General features: G+C 38.2%; 1 protein-coding gene across 1 annotated transcript in view; it reads right to left on the bottom strand.

Moving 5' to 3' along the window:
• LOC118856468 (synuclein alpha interacting protein) overlaps positions 1-16894 on the bottom strand; it is a 90819-nt gene that overhangs the window by 40555 nt on the left and 33370 nt on the right. The window contains exons 2-3 of the mRNA XM_036766771.1: positions 10856-11721; positions 8051-8230 (exon numbers count right to left, since the gene is read on the bottom strand). Coding sequence (XP_036622666.1) covers positions 8051-8230; positions 10856-11410 — 735 coding nt within the window. The 5' untranslated portion in view covers positions 11411-11721. The remainder of the gene's footprint in view (positions 1-8050; positions 8231-10855; positions 11722-16894) is intronic.

Genomic DNA, 16894 nt, shown 5'->3' with positions numbered 1-16894 from the left:
TCTTAGCAAGCTCCTCCTACCACATGTGACTTAGGCTTCCTATGACTTAAGCAGGTCACATGGCCTATTAATGGGTGGAAAAGATCTTCAAATCTAAATTATTATTACAGGAACCTGTAAGTCACTAATGGAGCTTTGAGTTTACAAGGACCAGGTTCAATGCTGAAGACTTTTCAGTGATAATATTCATTAGTTTAAGGTAGCTTAAGTGGCACAGTTAATAGAGTATTGGGCCTGAAGTCAGGAAGACTCATCATCCTGAATTCAAATCTGACCTCAGACACTACTTGTGTGACCCTAGGCAAGTCATTTAATTCTTTTTGCTTCAGTCTCCTCACCTGTAAAATGAGCCAGAGAAGGAAATGGTAAACCACTCTAGTGTCTTTACCAAGAAAGTCCCAAATGGGGTCACAAAGAGTCAGGCACAACTGAACAATAAAATTCTTTAGCTTAAAAATGGTTATTAAATAGCAGTGACTCAGAATGCTTATTTTTTAATCTACTAAGGTAAACATTTATAAGAAGCCTACTATGTGCCAAATGCTGTGCTAAGTGCTGAGAATACAAATAAGAAAAAAGGTAGACAGTCCCTGCCCCCCAAAGAGCTTCCTATTAAATGGAAGTTGGAGGGAACAATACACAAAGGGAAGCAGAAAAGAGAGATGAGTGTCAAAGGGTACTTGGCAAAGGGGTATGATGAAAAGGATCGTAGAGTCTAAAACAAGTGGAGCATGCAATGGCAAATGAAGAGATGGCTGGCATTTTGAGCCCTTTGTAGAAGAAGACTGCAGGAGAAGGTTTTTGCTTTGCCTTCCAATCCTCCAATCAGAAGCAACTTAAAGTACTGATGAGGTGTGTGTAGCAATCTCTAATGAACAGCAGAGCAGCTGGTGACAAATGAATCTTATCATGTACATTTGCTATTGTATTTATTGTTATATATACATATAAATGTATATATATATATATATATATTTGCTGTGACTCCTTGTACTATTAAGTGATGATGTTTATTTTGCTGTGATGTGTAATTCCAGATGTCAAGTGTATGGCAGCTGATTTTGAATGGGACCACAAAATTCCTAACCCCAGGTAAGAATGTAACCTGGTACCTCTCTGACATGGAGTAATACATGCTGAAGCTTTGACTTTGTCAGGATCCATGTAGGGAAGAGGGATTGAGTAAGCGTTAAAGGAATAGTGTTGGTTTTACGTTTTTCACCCTAAAAGAGAAATATCTTAAAAAGTAAAGCCTGGGGTGATTGAGGACACTGGGCACATGATGAGCATTTGAGTTTAACTGGATGATCTGAGCAAGAGGATACAGAGGAGAAGCAGCAGATATGGTCAATATGGCCACAGACATGGCTCTAACACAGTGCCAGCCACCCAAGCCAGATGGAATAGTGTGAGGCCATATCTAGAGGAGACTGATTTTTTCAAGCCATCCCACAGAGAGCTGATAGGAATTGGTGATGTGGCTGCCTCTCCTACTCTTTCCTTGCCTCCATTGCTTTTTCCAACCTAAAATTACATAGCACAGACATGACACAGGAGGCCCCTACTAACCCCTCCAGAGGTTGTATGGGCAAAACCATATGGAATTAAATGCAGAGGGGAAGGCAAAAAATGCCAGACAAGTGCAATCAAGGCTACTTACTGCAGGTTCTTTGCAGTTCTGCCTGCTCTGCCTGAATAACATAAAATGCTGGTTGGCTTTGTCATCGGTACACTTTGTGTTGACTATATTGTTGATCCAGTCTACATAGTCTCTCCTTTGTAACAGGTTGAATTAATTTCTGGAACATGGTAGATCCAGCTGTGTTCTTTTACACCTTCTCCTCCCCCTACTCCCATTACTAACATCTGTCCTTCTCTGTGCATGCACTTGTTAATATTACAGTTTGAAAAAGATTTACACTATAGTGATAATGATATCTCACACATATAGCATGTGATTATGCTTTCTAAATGCTTCCCACATTCATTATCTCATTTTAACCTGACCAAAAAAAAGCAAAAAGTTCCAAATTTTATAGAGGCTTAAGGTATATAAAGAGCTATTTTTTGTCACAACCAGGTGAATTAGAAAGGTCTGGTCTTCTTATCCCAATTGAAGAGATAAGGAAACTGTGATAGAGATTAAGTGATGTGCCCCAGGGGCACAAAGCAAGTTAGTGATGCTACTAAAAGTAAATATCAGAGTCTATTTTCACCACATCACCTTTTCTGGCCTAAAAAAATGAATGGATGGATGGATGGATGAATGGATGAATGAATAAGTGGCACTATATTTTGATTTTTAAAAACAGATACTCAACCTGATTTCCATACTGCCTAACTGTATCCAGAAGGCATCTAATTCTATACTTCTTGTGGACCTGTGAAGTAGATTTCACTTCCTTGATAACTTTAATAGCATTAGTTCAGTATTTGCATCAAGAGGGCACTCAATAATCATAAATTTCAGAAGCCTAGATTAGGGCCTTCTTGCTTTGGCAAGGACTCTATGAGTGAGAGAATTATCATCTGCTACCTTCCTATATCTCTTTCTCAATTACTTTTAATTTGATGTTCTAATTAATTCAACTTTCTCAGATCATCTGAGCAGCTTCTAAATCCTTTGTGCAAAGTTTGTGTGACTTTCCCAGCAGAGCCTTATTAATTATGTGAAAAAAAAAACACCATCTGGAAACCAAGATTAAAACAAGGTCCTAAATGAGAAGAATCTGGCAAAGGACTTAATTGAGTATTTAAAAGATATCAAAGTCCACCCTTGATGAATGAGTGTCTTTTAAAGAGTATTCATTTGGCTGAGGTTGGTCAAGAGTAATGAGGTTCCTAGAGTCGTTGACAGTAGGTCTGAAAGACTTAAAGCCATATAATTCCAGAAATAATAAACAAACATAAGATCTATTCCATTTATCAAATAATTTTTACTTAGAAAATAAAAAAACCATAATTCCCCTTTCCAGTCTATCAAGGTTTTGGAAACAGAACATTTACATGGTGATTACAATGGAAAATCTAGAAAATGTCCAAGAAAAAGCCTAAAATTTTGACTTACATTAGTTATAATGATGCAAGTTTAATTTTATGCATGTGACAGTTAAGGCCCATAGTTTCAACAATAATATATTTCCAGTAATGCTAGTAATGACACATGATTGCAAATCACACAGTGATGTCCAAAGAATCAAGAGAAAAATGAATAGATGCACAGTGCGCATAACTAGGTTGTAGCATATTATAAGTTACAATTTACATGTCAGAAGCAATAACAATATGAAGGACATGTGTAATTAAAAAAGGAGATAGGGCAGATAGGTTATGGAAATGAGGGAAAACTGATGGGCACCCTGACTCTTGTGCTGATATTAACAAATGATTAAAGGATCTAAAGAAAGGTCGATAGCAACAACAAATAAAACACCTTGATTTGTAGAGTTTTTGTGTCTCTATTAAATAATGGAAGAGCTCCATTACTAAAAGTATGTATGTTTCAATGTCAGTCAGTCAGTCAGCCAATAAACATTTATAAAGCATTTACAATGTGCCGGCCACTAGGCTAAGTGCTGGATATACAAAGAAAGACAAAAGACAGTCCTGGCTTTTGAGGAGCTCAGTGAATGAGTAACACATCCATAAATCCTTAGGGGATAATTTATGGAAGGACTGAGGTGAGATGGATGAGTTGCAACATATATTGGTAGAAGAAATACCATCATCAGTCAGTCGGTGAGTCAGTCATTTATTAAGCACTTACTTATGCGCCAGGCACCGTGCTAAGAGCACAGGATCCAGAAACATGGATATCAGTCTCATATCCCAAATACTCAGATATAGTTTACAAAAATTTATTCCAAGTTACAGTTTGCAACAGAAGTTAATTTCATTTTAGTCATAACACCAAAATCAAAATCTTGTTTTCTTAGCAATGAAGTAACATTGGACCTTACACAGTTTTCTAAAACGCTAGAGGGGCATGAATTAAGACAGTCAAAATGGAATTGGATTGATATTTCACAGAGAAAGGGCCTTCTCATAACCTAAGACTCCACATATTAATAATACATTAACATATTAATTCCACAGAAAAAGAATCTACTCATAACTCACCAGGAGCTTACTCCTACTTAATCATGAAGACAAGCCAGTTTCATTATGAACCACCTGTTCATCCACTCAGCCTGAAAATTTATGGGGACAGAACCATGGCTGAAGCCTCCCTCCTCCTAAGCTATTTCACTTTCCCTCATTTGCTACCCTTCTCTACTTTATATTAAGCATTAATAACTCATAATTCTATCATGTTTTCAGGTTTACATAGCACCTTCCTCAAAATAATGCCAATGTGGCCCAAAGTATAGGAAGCATGCCCATTTTATAGATGATCAAATTGAAGCTTGGTGAATTGAAGAGAAGGAGATCCTTCTTATGTAAAAGTTTGCAGTTTCTGCTTAGGGAGTGTCATCTCATACAAAATGATCATAGAATCACAGATTTTAGAATAATAAAGAACTTCAGAGAAACTTGCCTCTGGCACTTTCTAACTGCTTGTCCTTTAGTTGTCGTCTGACAACGTTGGACTCAATACACTCTAAGGTTCCTTTCAGCTCCAAATTTGTGTTCATGTGACAATAAGATCCCTGAACCAATTCCCTATTTTACACATGGAGTAACTGAGTTCCAGAACAGGGGAGGGATTTGCTCATGATCACCCAGCTACACAATGGCAGTGGTCTTATAAAAAGTATCATAGTATAGAATAAGGCTTCTTAAACTTTTTCCATTCACAACCTCTTTTAGTACTTCTTAAACTGTGGATCACTGTGGGAAGAAGTGCTGGGAGTACATGGACACAAGATCTGGGTTCAAATGTGAATTCTTCTACTACCTGGGCATCTTTTGCAAGTCAATTGGCCTCTGAGTCTCTATTTTTCTGTTAAGGATAATATAGAAAAATATCATTCGTCTGACCTATACTATTTTGTATCTGCATCTTTCAGGGAAAGCCAAAGGACTATTCATCATTCTGCAACTTTACACCTACGAGAAAAACTTCACTTGTTCATCGACTTTCAGTAATGGAAAATATCCGTTATTTAATAGAGGCACAAAAGCAGTCAAAATCAAAGGTTTTTTGGAACAGTTTGGAGTAGAGGAAATAAAATCATGTAAACTGGAATTGAATTTGCATGTTAACACTCCTTTTCCTTATGAATATAATATATAGATCAGATTTCACTTATAGAGGTCTCACTCATAATCAAAGCAAAAACATCCCTCATGCATTCTTAGAAGTTCAATATGAACTTGAAGAAACGCATTCCTTCTATTGAAGAGAAAAAAAGGTCCCTGCGATGTTTTCAAATAATTTTTTTAACCAAAACCAAGAGAGCTCCACCTCAATTTAAAGAAGTACAATACATGGAAATCCAGATTTACCAACAATATACTGGATAGAGACACAGACAGAAACATGATAAAGGGAGAGGGAGAGGGGGGGAGAGGGGGAAAAGGGGAGGGGGAGGGAGGGGGAGAGAGAGAGAGAGAGAGAGAGAGAGAGAGAGAGAGAGAGACACAGAGAGAGAGAGAGACAGAGAAAGCGCACACAAATGAGCAAGAGAGTTAGAGTGTAAGTTCCTTGTGAGTAGAGATTATTTTGTTCTTTGTACTTGTATCCCAAAACACCTAGTACAGTGCCTGGCACATAGTAGGCACTTATGGAATGTTTTTCATTGATTGAATGTGTGTGTGTTTGTGCTTTTCTTTTTACAGAAATGTTTATGATTTGTGGATTGACATGGATTCTCCCTCATCAGATTTCAACCTCTTCTTGTCCCTTTAATAATTGATCTTTCTTAGATTTTAATGGCCAAAATAAAATCCATCACTTGGTGAGCAATCTATATTGCTTAACTAGGTTAGCCTGAGGACAACATACACGCAGTCCATTGTTATGCTTGCACCATTAAAATACCTCCCAGTATAGTAGACACAGGTACAGACTGTCTGAACTTCTCTGCCAGAGCCTTCCAGAATCTAGAATTATATTTCCACAAGATGGTAGAGTGGATGATTTGCTTTATGAAAGGATGCATAATAGAATGTATTTAAAAAGCAGACTCCATGGCAACTTTAAATAAGAGTAATTTTTAAAATTCAATTTCCAAACTGGTGCTGTAGTGTAGGGTATGCTTGTAATCTGTGCTTTCAGGGAGCCTGAGGCTGGTGGATCTTTTGAATTTGGGAGTTCTGCATTACAGTAGGCTAAGTCAGGTGTCTACACTAAGTTTGGCATTAATATGGTGAGCCCTCAGGAAAGGTGGGAGTAGGGGGACAGCAGCAGGTTGCCTAAGGAAGAATGAATCAGCCAAGCTCATAAAGAAGCAGGTTAAAGCTCTTATACCTGGAGTTGGACTTGGATGGTGAATAGACCTAGCACTTCCAAACTGAGCAAGATAAGTCCAGGGTCTTCCTCCCTCCCTCCCTTCCTCTCTTCCTCCCTTTCTCCCTTTCTTTCTTCCTTCCTTCCTTCCTTCCTTCCTTCCTTCCTTCCTTCCTTCCTTCCTTCCTTCCTTCCTTCCTTCCTTCCTTCCTTCCTTCCTTCCCTTCCTCCCTCCTCCCCTCCTTCCTTCCTTTCCTTCCTTCCTCTCTTTCTCTTTTTTCTTTTTTAAAGATGATAGGTGTATTATCTCATGTATCAAGCAAGGTATATCTTTTAAAGCAGTTGGTTTATTGTATTTCATTATTTAATTATGTGATTGATTTCATATTTATGAATCCTTCCCTAGTGTCTTTCAAGTCTCAAATAAAATTTCCACTTTCTGTAGGAAGGCTTTTCTGATCCCTCTTCATTATGGTGCCTTCCAAGACTATCTCCAGTTTATCCTGTACATATCTTTTTTTACATAGCTGATTGCATGTTGTCTCCCTTATTAGGTTGTGAGCTCCCTGAGAGCAGAGACTTTTTCACCTTTCTTTGTGTATTTCCATTGTTTAGCCCGCCTGGCACATAGTAGGCACTTAATAAATGTTTAATGACTGACTGATTGAAGAGTTAAGCTTCCTGTAACTAAGGCACTATATTGCTGTTTTCTTGAAGCAAATTCTGCTGAAGTTTTAACTTCTTCCCTATTGATGTTAATTTGTGTAGCTTTTGACAAAGCGCATGCTGTGCTCTGCAAGAGCTCTGTACTGATGCTCTCAACAGCTCTTGATACTCAAGACATTTAAACTTCAGATGTGGTCCATTAAGAGGTCATTTAGTTCTCTGAAGCACTTGAGTGCTATCATCTCTTAAAATATACTTGATATGAAAGCAGACCTCAGACAAAAAAAATTCCACAAAAATAGTTCATTGTAAAGATTGAAAGTTCTAATATTGTGTAAATATTATCACATTGGTCCAAATATAGGTCACATCCCCAAATGAGATGTCTTTGGAAAAGAGGAAAAAAAAGTATAGGCATTCACTCAGGGAAAATTAATTAAAAAAGTACCCACATTAAATGAGTTCCTGTGAACGGGGTTTTGTTTTGTTTTACATTACATTCAATACAGAGAGACACTTTATCCATTTTTTTGTCACCAAAGTTTTCTATCTTCAGAAAAAGTACAATTGTTCAATTACACATTAGTGTGTAATTATTGGCTAAATGCAAGCTATCTATAATTTCTGTTTATAAAAAAAGCACATTCAGAAAAATAAGGTATGTTTGCTCATTGCTCTTTGTACTCTAATGCTTTTTGGTCCCTCATTATTTGGTGAAGATGACACTGGGTTCTTGGATACTGGGCCAGCAAAGTGCACAAGCTTTGGCAGGTCCTCCCTTGAACCCTGGAAAAGCTTCATGTAAGTTTGGTCTTTGGTGATAGGCTATGCCTGCTGTCCAAGGAACTGTCTAGCTGAATTGTGAGGGGTCCATCAGTAGCGATTGCCCACCAAGCCCTGATAGTTCCTGAAATTTTGGAATTCTTCAAACAAAAACCTGAGTTCTATCAACATTGGTTATGAGTAAGTCCAGAGCACTTGGCACAGACATACCTTTATTGCTAGGCCAGCAGGCGTTAGTTTGTCATTGTTTCTCTCATTCAGGCAGTCTTCTCCCATTAAAGAAGTAAGGTGTTGCAAACATTCTGCGTGTCCCTGGGAGGCTGCAATGTGCAACAGATTGTTCCCGCTTTCATCATGGATTTTATCCAGGTTGTCTGCAGCGAGGTGTGGCTATGCAAACAGAAAAGGCAGAAAAATTATCCAAATGGTCAAAATGAGATGTTAGTTCCCTAAGGAAGGTTATGAAAAGTGGGTAGTAGCAGAGAGGCTGTGTTCTTGTAATGACTATTGGTGTTCTACAACCTTGCCCACAAGTTGTGATTAGTTCCATTTAATTCATCAAATACTTTCTTTGTGGCATGGATTGCTTTGGCAGTCTGATGAAGTCTATGACCCCTTTCCAGAATTTGTTTTGTTTTGTTTTTTTCTAAGTCATGGGAGGGAATGCTAAATTTCAGTTAGAGCTGTATGAAAATAAAGATGCAATTATTTTCCCCATACAAGATCACAGACCCCTTGAAATCTATCCACAGATTTGTTGGGGTTAAGAACCCTTGATTTACTCTATTTGTGGTGGCAAAGAATTGGAATTTGAGGGGATGCCCATCAATTGGGGAATGGCTGAACAAGTTGTAGTATGTGATTGTAATGCAGTATTACTATGCTATAAGAAATGCTGAGTAGATGGATTTCAGAAAAACCTAGAAAGACTTATTTGAACTGATGCGAAGTGAAATGAACAGAACCAGGAGAACATTGTGCACAGTAACAGCAATACTGATTAATGATCAACTGTGAATGACTTGGCTATTCTCAGCAATACAATGATCCAAGATAATTCCAAAGGACTCGTGATGAAAAATGATATCCACCTCCAGAGAAAGAACTGATGGAGTCTGAATGCAGATTGAAGCATACTATTTTTTCTTTCTGTATTTTTCATGGCCTTTTTTCCCCTTTGGGTCTGTGTATTCTTTCACAACATGACTAATATGGTAATATGTTTTTCATGACTGAACATGTATAACCTAGCTTACTATCTCAGGGAGGATGGAGATGTGGGAGGGAGAGAAAAAATTTGGAAATCAAAAAATTTTAAAAATGAATGTCAGAAATTGTCTTTACATGTAACTTGGGGAAAATAAAATATAATTTTTTTAAAAAAGAACTCCTGTTTTTGAATATGAACACCCAAGAAAACCATGGTCTTGGCCATCCATACTCTTCACAGTGCTTTTTGGCACATACAAACCTTTACTGCTAGACCAAGAAGTATTAATTTGTCCCTGTTCCAGTCATTCTAGCAGTCTGTCATCTTGTCTCTTCAGCAAAGTGTGAATATGTTGCCTATATATATTGATTTATCACAGCTATCAGGGACAGAGGTAGAGGAACTGATACATAAACTAAAGAGGGTCTTCCATTTGTGAGACATGGAAAAGGGAGGAAAGAGAGTGGGAGAGAGAAATGAAGGGAATAAAGGAAAAAGAGAGGAAGTTTTTACGGGTAGAAGCCCATATTTTATTTACTCAATTACATGATAATATCTAATATTCATATAGCACCTTGTTGTTTTCAAAATTCTTTGCCATACATTATCTTATATGATTCTCACAACAACCTTGTGAAGTAAATGGGGCAGGTATGATTATTCTCATTTAATAGATGAGAAAGCTAAAACACAAAGAATTCAGATGATTTGTCCACTATTACATACCCAATAAGTAGCAGAAATGTCATGTCTATTGTTTCTTAATCCAACGGCATGTCTACTACTTGATATGTCTTTTATTAAATCTCCCTATATAATTATATGTGCATAATTATATTTTTATATGAACCGTATGCAAAAATATAATCTTTGATAATGGATAAATCTAATCTTACTGAGAGTGACATGAAAAGCTTAAGTAGAAACACATTGCCAGGCTATATACTGAAGGATTTAAATGTGATTTCTATAACATCACATTATTAATACCACTTTACAACTGTGCTTGTTTGAAGTTTAACCCTAATCTGGAAGCCAGCATAGAACACAGCATTCAGATATGGGGCTATTTCATTTTAGATATTTTTGACCACAAAGTTGCCTTAAATCTAGTTATTTTGGAAGTATTTTTTCTCTAGTTTCTAGTAACAAAAGGGAACTAAGGCAAAATTTCCTTTAAGTCAAGGTATAATATCAAGCTTTGGGCAAGGAGGGAGGGGGACTTCTGTTCAAGAGTGTTTACTGAACAAATTGGTCCAGGGGTGGAAAACCTGTGGCCTCAAGGCCACATGTGGCCCTCCAGGTCCTCAAATGCATCCCCGAATTCACCCAAAGGGCTGTACTTGAGGACCTAGAGGGTTGCATGTGGTCTCAACGCCACAGGTTCCCCACCCCTGGTACACTTTGGAATACTTCTTCCTTTAGTGGGTCTATCATTAGAAGGAGTCAGCATCAACACAGATAAATGAATGAATTGCTCACATTTTGAAAGGCAGAGATTTAAGATTCAACCTTATGAAAATACTGTTGCCATTTTCAGAAAAAAATACATTTTGCTTGAATTCAGTTTAATGGTGGGATTATATGTAAATAAAATAAACTGGGCACAGGATTTCTTTTTCCTTGTCTTCACCTAAAACCACTTATTTTGAAAACTGAGTAACCTAAGTCTTTGAATTAGAGCTACAAGATCAAAACAAAAATCAAAATGATATGCTTGTTAACTTTGGGGCTAAAGAACTTAGCCCACTAAATACAATTCATAATCTGTTTATGTATGTTAAAAAGGAGATGACAGCACTTACCAAGAGAGATATTTGTCCTTCTTTAACAATATTCAAGATGCTTTTAATTTTTTTCATATCCTCACTCCTTTCTTCTGGGCTTCCTGAGTTCCAGTTCCCATGGCTATTCTGCTCATCCAGTTTGGGTTCTGTGGCTGAGGACTGCAGGTGTAAAGTCCTGATCTGGCTGCTACTGGGCATGATGTTCTCAACTTTGAGCATGGTGGGGTCAGCAAATGCCTTGTTAAGGAAGCCCTTGCTCTGGGTTTCAGGTTCATGGACTGAGTTGCACGTAACCAGAGATGGGGAAAGCTCTGAATCTTCAGTAGAATGCTTGTGCTGATCAAGAACGAGAGAGTGAGCTTTTCTCAAGTGAGAGCTTTTTACTGGGGACAAGACACAAAAGGGTGTCATGCTAGCTGTCAAGCTCTCAGCATTTCCTGTGGAGCTGCTCTTGCCAGAGAGGCCATTGACTGTTGAACATATACCCAAAATCCTCTTTTCTGTAGCTGCCTTGGTAAAAGAAGCAAGCTGTTGGCTTGATTTAATGTAGGGCACATCCAGAATCTCATCCATATCAAGGTCATAATGCTCCAGCTCTCCCAATAAAACACTAGGCTCAAGGCTTTTACTTTTAAGGGTCTCTCCATCTCCAGGGCACAGTTCTTCAGTTGGAGGTGGTTGATCAAAAGCTCCCCCTTTCTGGTATTCCACCTTCTCATTCTTTTGGTCATCACTTTCATTGTTCTCAAGGGTCTCTGGATGGTGTTTCAGGGGGGAAACTCTCTTCACAGGGCGAAACTTACTGTATACATCTGCGATTCCTGTTGGCTTTTGTGCATTTGCAATAAGAGTTGAAACTCCACAGTTCCAACTAGAACTAGAAACTAAAATATTAAAGAGAGGTTATTAGAAGGAACACAACATTTCTTGCTTCTGTCACATTGGTACCCTAAATACATCTTGACCAACACATATCCCATTAAACTTAAGTCAAGATTAAGTCTCGTGGGAGAATACTTCTCAGAGACCATCTAAGACGCACACACACACACACACACACACACACACACACTCACACATACACACACACTGTAATGGCAAGCAAAGTAGAACTTTTTGTTTTACTCTTTTTTCTTTTGGAGTTCTAGTTCTCAGCACTAAGGTAATCAAGTGCCTTTGATTGAGACTTGCCTTTGTTTGAATCAAGAGTCTTTGATGACCTGCTTAAGTCACAAGAAAGCCTAAGTCACATGAGTTTGAGTCACATGGTCATGACACCCTCTGACCCTGAAGAAGTGTATATATACTCTGAGGTTAGCATTTTGCCTTGGGGGCTCACTCACTGGAAGAGCGTTCATGTAATTTGACCAGAGGAGACTCTGGATAGCCATTAAGGACCACCCCCAGCTTTGAAAATCCAGATGTTGGTGCTTCTCTCTCTGGTAACTATGCATGTATTGCTATGGACAGACAATTAGAAGCCCTGTCTGCTGATTTGTGTTATTTGCTGTATTTATATAATTTCTGCTTGTAATTTCTGTTTGTGTTTTCTCTGAAGTTCAGGGTGCTGGCTTTTCCCCCTGAACTAAGTGAATGATATATGTATGTTTAATTAAAGTGAGATTGTAAACCCCTTAAAGTTGCTTTCCTTAGAAAAGTAGATCAAAGAACCTATGCTAGCAGCCCTCCTGTGTGCTGGTGTTATTGGCCTTACACAGCCACAGCATCTGCTAGTAGCATTGTTGTTACTTACACACACACACACACCCTGCTCGTGGACCAAATCACTTAACAGAGAAAACGTGAAGAGGGATTTTGCGAATAGAGAGATTTTAAGAATAGGTTAATTGGTTATCTATTTTGGAAGGTTGTATTAGGTCACTTCACACTATTTATTGTACACTCGCACTTGGTGGAGGACTATTATTCTAAGTATTGGAAGAAGGAGGATACATGTTAGAATTAAAAGACTCGGACTGTCATGGTCCTGAAATATATAATCTAATTTGAAAAAAAATGGTACACACCCTAAAGAGACAATAATATTTAGAAAGCAATATATAACCAATGGTGTGATATAGTAAGAAGTGCAATGGACTTGGATGCAGAAGACCTAGAGTCAAATCCCATTTCTGACATTTGTGTGACCTAGTTGTTACTTTATCTTTCTGGACCTCGCTTGCCTCATCTGCAAAGTATGGAGGCAGCTGAATTAGCAGGTTCCCCCACCCCCTTGAGATAGAGTCTAAGGTTCATTCCAGCTCTAAATCTATGATTATGTATGTGAGTTGGCAAGAATCACTTTGACTAATATGGCACCACCACTGTTATGCATGTATGCTAAGGCTCAACTGAGTTGGAGACAGGGAATTGTTCTCTCCTCAGCCACTTTGCTTGCTGTAGCATAGAGTTGTTTCCTGGGTTCCTGTTCCTCATTCCTTTATTCCTTATCAAGTATCTCAGAAAAAAATCCTGATTTCAGTAGTCTTAACTGCTCAGCTGCCTTGCCCCATGAATTATAGAACAGTCTCCTATCAGAACTACATCAGCCTTTTTTCTCAAACTTTATATAAGTTTGGGTCTTGAGTGGCTTGTGGAGTGCCCAGTTTTTTAAATATCTGAGTCACTGATCTGTCTATGGTGGTGAGGATAATGGGGAGGGAGCTCCCCTGATGCTGTTCTCTGTTGGCATACATTCTTCTCTCGTGGCTGCCATCCTTGTGTGACAATGTCTCTCTTTGGGAACAGTTCCCTCCTCTTTTGCCCTGAACTAGAGGTTCTGAGTTAGTAGTCAAGCAGAATAAGGGGTGGAATTAATGGATTTGGGACTACCAAAAGATGAATGATTTAGTGAGAGAAAAGCATAACAAGTGAGGTTTTGATAGTTACCACTACTTGGCTATTTTAAATTCACTTGGACAAAGTGGGGAGTTGGATAAAGTTGGACAAAGAACTAACAACTTTCCCAGAGACATGGCTACATCTCCATCATGTACAATGCCCAAACAAGACAGAACATGACAAACTCTTTAGGTTTGCCCTCATAGGAGCTAGATACCTATCAGTCTTTTGGAGGGAGTAAATGAAAGATAAAATCATGAAGAGAAAGGCAGATTGTGACTTTTTGTTGGGCTAGCTTTTCTATGTTGTTTCTAAACCTGGCTAACGTGAAGGTTTTCTGAGTTAATAATTCAATAAATAAACTTTCATGGTCCATTTCAAACATGTGATTCTATGTAACCCACGGCTAGTGCTTCAAAACTTAGAGCAACAGAGTGTGAAGAGCAAAGAGAGTGTGGGCCCAGTTCTGAGGGGGATTCTAGAGACAGATAGTTTCAGTCTATGGGTAAGTACTGCTGCACAAATTCTTACGCACTTTCTAATCTCATAAGTGTGAAATGAGTGACCTCTTGTGTACTTTTCTAACCCATTAAAAAATGAAGAAAAATTCTGAAGCAAAGACAAGAGATGTGAATTAGTTCAGTGCTTGCCACATTGTCATTTAATAAATGTTCATTAATTGACTGATTTTCTTAGCTTCATTCTAGATCAAGTAGAGATTCTAGGAATGGTTTAGGGGAGGCATGGACTATCGTTCTAGGAGGGAAAAATCATAGGGAAAAGATTCACATCATAGTGTTATCCTGTGACTTTGGCCTCCTCAACTTTGCAAACTGGTACCTAAGTTAGCCTTTTGCCCTTATATAAAATTAATGAGAGCTTCTTTCTTTTATTTCAGGATTTTAATTCTAAGTTATTCCAAATGACCAACATCAACAACCACAAACATTTCCATATAAAAAGATCTGAAACTGAAATTCTAGTATGAAGAACTTATTTTTAAAAGGTATATAATAAATTTAATGTATTAATTCCAAGGCCATTATGCTTGTCTGAAGCACCCTCTGAGCTTCCTTCTGTTCTCTTCAGTACAATTTTTAATTGTTTCATTGACACACATTTTACTTCTCTTTTCTTGGGCATCACTATTCTACGTATTCCTTTTCCTCCTCACAAAAAATCTTCCATTCTAACAGATAAGGAAAAAAATAAAGGGGCAGCTAGGTGGCGCAGTGAGTAGAGCACTGGCCCTGGAGTCAGGAGGACCTGAGTTCAAATTCGGCCTCAGACACTTGACACATGTACTAGCTGTGTGACCTTGGGCAAGTCACTTAACCCCAATTGCCCTGCCAAAAAACAAACCAAAAAAAAGACAAAAAAAGAAAGTAAATTCACACATTGGCTATGTCACAAAATATATGTCTCATTCTAAATTGTTGGTCCATTACCTCTCTGTCAAGAGGTTGGAAGGATGCTATTTATCACTTGTTTTCTGGAGTCATGATTGATTGTGGTATTGATGAGAAGTCATAAGTCTTCTGTTTTTGCTCTGTACTTTTTCACTTGGTGATCTCATAAGCTCCCATGGGTTCAGTTATCATCACTATGTAGATGATTCCCCAAATATGTAGAAAGAGACCTAGTCTCTCTGTTGAGCTACATTCACATGTAGCTCACATGTCTCCAAATTCCTCTTGGGCATCCAAAGGTATACGTCCTATATGCATCTCAAACTCAATATGCCCAAAACAAAACTCACCAACTTTCCTCTCAAACCCTCCCCTCCCAAACTTCCCTATTACTGCTGTTAGCACCATAATCTTCCCTGTCACCAAAGCTTGAAACCTTAGGGTCATTCTCAACTCTTCATGCTCACTTCAAATTTTAATTCATTGCCAAATCTTGTCATTTCTACCATTACAACATTTCTCATCTACATTGCCTTCCTTCCATTCATACAATGACAATCCTAATTCAGGCCATCATTGCCTCTCAGTTGAAATGTCGCAATAGCTTTTTAGCTGGACTCTTGCTTCCAGTATCTTCCCACTGCAATATATCCTCCATTCTACCTCCAAGGCCATTTTTCTAAAGTTAGATCTGATCATTTTATTTGCTGCTCAGTGAGCTCTGGTAGGTCCCTATTGCCTTCCTAAATCCAATATAAAACTTCTGGTATATAAAGCCCTTCAGAACATGGCCCTTTCTTACATTTCTGGTCATCTTGTATGTTATTCCCTTTCATGAATTGTATGATTCAACTGTGCCAACCAACTCGCAACCCCTTTAACAAGACACTCCATCTCTCATCAGGGGCCATCTCCAGTTGTCTTGTTCTATATCTGGCCACTGGACCCAGATGGCTCTGGAAAAGAAAGTGAGGATGGTGACCTTGCACAACCCTGACTCACTTAAATCCAGTTTCCTTGCAAGTCATGACATCATCTTCGTGATGTTATGGTCCTCTTCGAGAACGAAGGACAAACAACAACCATCTCTCATCTCTGGGTCTTTGTACTGCCTGTCCTTCATGCCTGGAATGCTCTGCTTCTTGACCTCTACCTCTTAGTTCTCTGGTGTCCTTCAAGACTCAGCACAAATTCCATCTTCTATAGGAAACCTTTTCTCACCCTGCCAGCTACACACCTTCTCTTTTTAGATTACTAACATCTACTCTATATATAAAGAACTAACAGAGATCCTGAAAATGAGAATATGAACAAATGGAACTGAATAATCATTTTTGTAATGTCTTCTACTCTTATCTTAGCTATTTAATCCTCCTAATTCTTCCCTCCATAGCTATTATTTCAGTTATAATTTCACCTTTTACCTCTTGCTTCATTTCTTTCCAATTCACATTTCAGCATGCGTTTCTAGACATTGTGGAGTTATCTTTTCTTGGGTTTACTTCTCGGATATAGCATTTTTTAAAATTGTGTTTAATGTCTTCAAATTCTTCCTATTTTCATTCCCTTGCCCACAAACATGCTCAGGTCTTCCTCCATACTTGAAAAATCTTTTGCTAAATCCTTCTTTCCTCTCAGGTCATTGTCCTATAGCTCTCCTCTCTTTCTCCATCAAAATCCTAGGAAAAATTTTTTCCTCTACAATCATTACCTTCACTTACTTTCCTCTCATTCACTTCTGAACCATTTGCAATTTTAAAACAAAATTCTGCAGAGAAAAAAAGAATCACAAGGTAAGTAATGAGAA

Source organism: Trichosurus vulpecula, chromosome 1, assembly GCF_011100635.1.
Source record: "Trichosurus vulpecula isolate mTriVul1 chromosome 1, mTriVul1.pri, whole genome shotgun sequence".
Taxonomy (NCBI): domain Eukaryota; kingdom Metazoa; phylum Chordata; class Mammalia; order Diprotodontia; family Phalangeridae; genus Trichosurus; species Trichosurus vulpecula.
This window is presented reverse-complemented; position numbering and strand designations above follow the sequence as displayed.